This window comes from Anopheles aquasalis, chromosome 3 (genome assembly GCF_943734665.1).
Source record: "Anopheles aquasalis chromosome 3, idAnoAquaMG_Q_19, whole genome shotgun sequence".
Classification (NCBI taxonomy): Eukaryota; Metazoa; Arthropoda; class Insecta; order Diptera; family Culicidae; genus Anopheles; species Anopheles aquasalis.
The window spans coordinates 43,934,064-43,936,563 of record NC_064878.1 but is presented as its reverse complement, the minus strand read 5'-3'; the positions used below and the strand labels follow the sequence as shown (position 1 = coordinate 43,936,563).

At 52.2% G+C, this 2,500-nt stretch overlaps 2 protein-coding genes across 9 annotated transcripts in view; both read right to left on the bottom strand.

The window, feature by feature from the left end:
- The window catches only part of LOC126578736 (SH3 domain-binding glutamic acid-rich protein homolog), a 14,474-nt gene extending 12,572 nt beyond the window's left edge, over positions 1-1,902 (bottom strand). For 2 of the 8 annotated variants that reach the window (XM_050241594.1, XM_050241599.1), the window contains exons 1-2: positions 1,739-1,900; positions 916-1,286 (exon numbers count right to left, since the gene is read on the bottom strand). In XM_050241594.1, coding sequence (XP_050097551.1) covers positions 916-960 — 45 coding nt within the window. In that variant the 5' untranslated portion in view covers positions 961-1,286; positions 1,739-1,900. The other 6 variants (XM_050241597.1, XM_050241595.1, XM_050241600.1 and 3 more) reach the window with 6 other exon arrangements.
- A 174-nt stretch (positions 1,903-2,076) lies between these two features.
- Positions 2,077-2,500, bottom strand: part of LOC126578737 (NADH dehydrogenase [ubiquinone] 1 beta subcomplex subunit 11, mitochondrial) — an 801-nt gene continuing 377 nt past the window's right edge. The window contains exon 2 of the mRNA XM_050241602.1: positions 2,077-2,500. This exon is cut by the window's right edge and continues 236 nt beyond it. Within this exon, the coding sequence (XP_050097559.1) occupies positions 2,257-2,500 (244 nt within the window). The 3' untranslated portion in view covers positions 2,077-2,256.

Here is a 2,500-nt window from a genome sequence, read left to right as displayed (position 1 = left end):
GGGACAAGAGTCATCCCCAGATGGTGAGTCCTTGGAAGGTGGCCACTTAGTAGAGTTGGGACGGGGTTCTAGACAGAAGTGACATCGCGCCTGTATGGTGCGAACAAAGAATGTCAACCAGTGTGGAACAATGATAAATCGTCACTGGCGGGGTGTGGCCGTGGCATGTGCCCTTCAATATATGAATCATATCGTTGCGCTGTCGTCCGTTCCGAAGGCCTACTGGACGTACGCGCGTATCGTATGGATTCGGTCGAAAATGACTCATCGTGAGGGGCGGGTGAGTATCGATACCGTTATCAAATGGCTTGCGTTCTAGGGCTTGCTTTGGTGGGTGATTGGTGCCAACGGCTGGCAGAAGCCGCTTTCACGCATCACGAGTGGGCATGACATCATCACGCGGTTCGTGTGCTCGACGACGAACCATATAACGGCAGGGCCAAGGAATGCATCCTATTTAGTCTCTCCAGTTCATATTGATGGATCACGATCCACCCGCGATCACGCTGGTGAATTCCGATGGAACAATAGTTCGCGGATTGACGGCGGCGGCGGATTCCAAGTATCGCGCGTAAGGAATTCAATCGCTCTTCCTCGATCACGCTCGTTTCGTCTAACGTCCGCTCAAGCCTTTTGCTCGCTCTTTCTAAAACGGGAGAACTGTTGCCGGTTAGAAGGAAGACACCGTGTTTCAACATACATCTCCTCTTTTTTGCACACGATTATTTATATCTGTTTACCACCACCACAGCCCCCTACGGAAGATGATGAGAATGCCAACAACAAGGGGAGAACATCTGCCGTGACCAGAGGGGGAGCATCGGAAGCGAACTTACTCGCGCTTGAGAACGTTCATGGCCATGGTCAAACGGCCTTTTTCTTGTTCTTTACTACGACGCCGCCACCGCTGCTTACCTCTTTGTTGCCGGACATTCCGCTGATGTACACTTTGATAACCATTTTGATGCGATATACGTGTGACTGCTGACCGGTTTTACAGGCTGCTTGGTTGCTTCTCTCGTTGGGCGATATCCCGTGGATACTTTGACCACCGATTGATGATGATGACGGTGATGCTGGTGGTGCCTTCTTCGCCTCTTCGCTTTTTCGATCTAGCACTCACTGGGTTGGCACTTTTGCTTCGCGATATCTGCTTTCACGGCCCAATCGCTGACCCGCACACTACGGCAATGTGCACGCACTCGATAAGGATCCACTTTTTTTGGGAGCAAACGCACTCTTCGCACACACGCACAACGCGCACTATCACGGATTTTTTTCTGATGCTAGAGGGAAGGAAAGGGGTAGAAGGGAAAGAAAAAGAAATAAACACAAATTCGGACACCCACTCACGCACCACCACAAATAGACGCACGCACGCACGCACGCCCGGACGGCGGAACACCACCACCTGCGGAATATGATAATGCACTCGGTGGCGGTGGTCGGCGACGGCCAAATGCTCGCTCGATGAGAAATCGACAAAAATATCAGAATCGACCCGGCAGACGGCGACACCACACCCAGAGCGGGGGAAAAGGGGCCTCGTTGTTCACGGAACACGTACGCAATCCGCCTGGGCCTGCCTATCCGGAAAGTCGCGGCCGAATCGCGGCCGAGCCTTGCCCAAACCGGGATGGAAAGGGTTTTCTGAAGAACTGAAGGTCACCGGCGCCACACAGCAGGAGGGATATCAAGTTCACGATGCGGGACGGTGGAATTAACTCACGGTACGCACCAAAACGAAGCTTGCTCTGTTGCTACTCGCGGAAAAATGTGAAAATGAGGATGCTGTTCGGCGACGGCGGTAAGATCAAAAGTTCGAAAACAACCCGGCCTTGTTCGAAAAAGGCCGGGTTGCCAGCCAGGCAGTAGGGCAAACTTCGAATTTCGGCGAAAAATATTTAATTTTTAATAAAAACAAAAAAGCAAAAACAGCACGTTTTGAAGCAGAAATACAGTAATTTAATCTTACTACACAAATAAACGACTCCTAGCGATGATTTCCCCCCTCCCCCTCATGCCAAGCAGGCCGCAATCACAACAAAGCTCGATTAGAAAAATGGGAGAAAACACCGCTTCGATTCGCTCGGGAAACTTCCTATTTATTACAATTTCAGCACTGCACCCTCACTCGGTACACCTGGCTACATTTCCACACACCTCCCTGCGGGCGCTTTTAACAAACGGCGGCACTCCGGGCCCGTGAACTTGTTGTTGGGCGCCGTTACATAATCTGGCCATCGTTCCACCGATTTAGATGATGATTTCGGTATTGCCTAGCTCTTCGTCGGACGGCAGTACGATCTGGGCCGGGTCAATGAAATCCTTGCTAATCGGCTCCAATCCGGCAGCTTCGCGACGCCGCAACTCGAGATACGCTTCACGCTGCGACCAGTCCTGAAGCTGGGGATCCGGGAGGTACGACCAGTACGCACCGCCCAGGACGAGGCAGAGGGTGACAGCGAAGAAGAAGGATGCGTGCGTTGCACTGCGATCT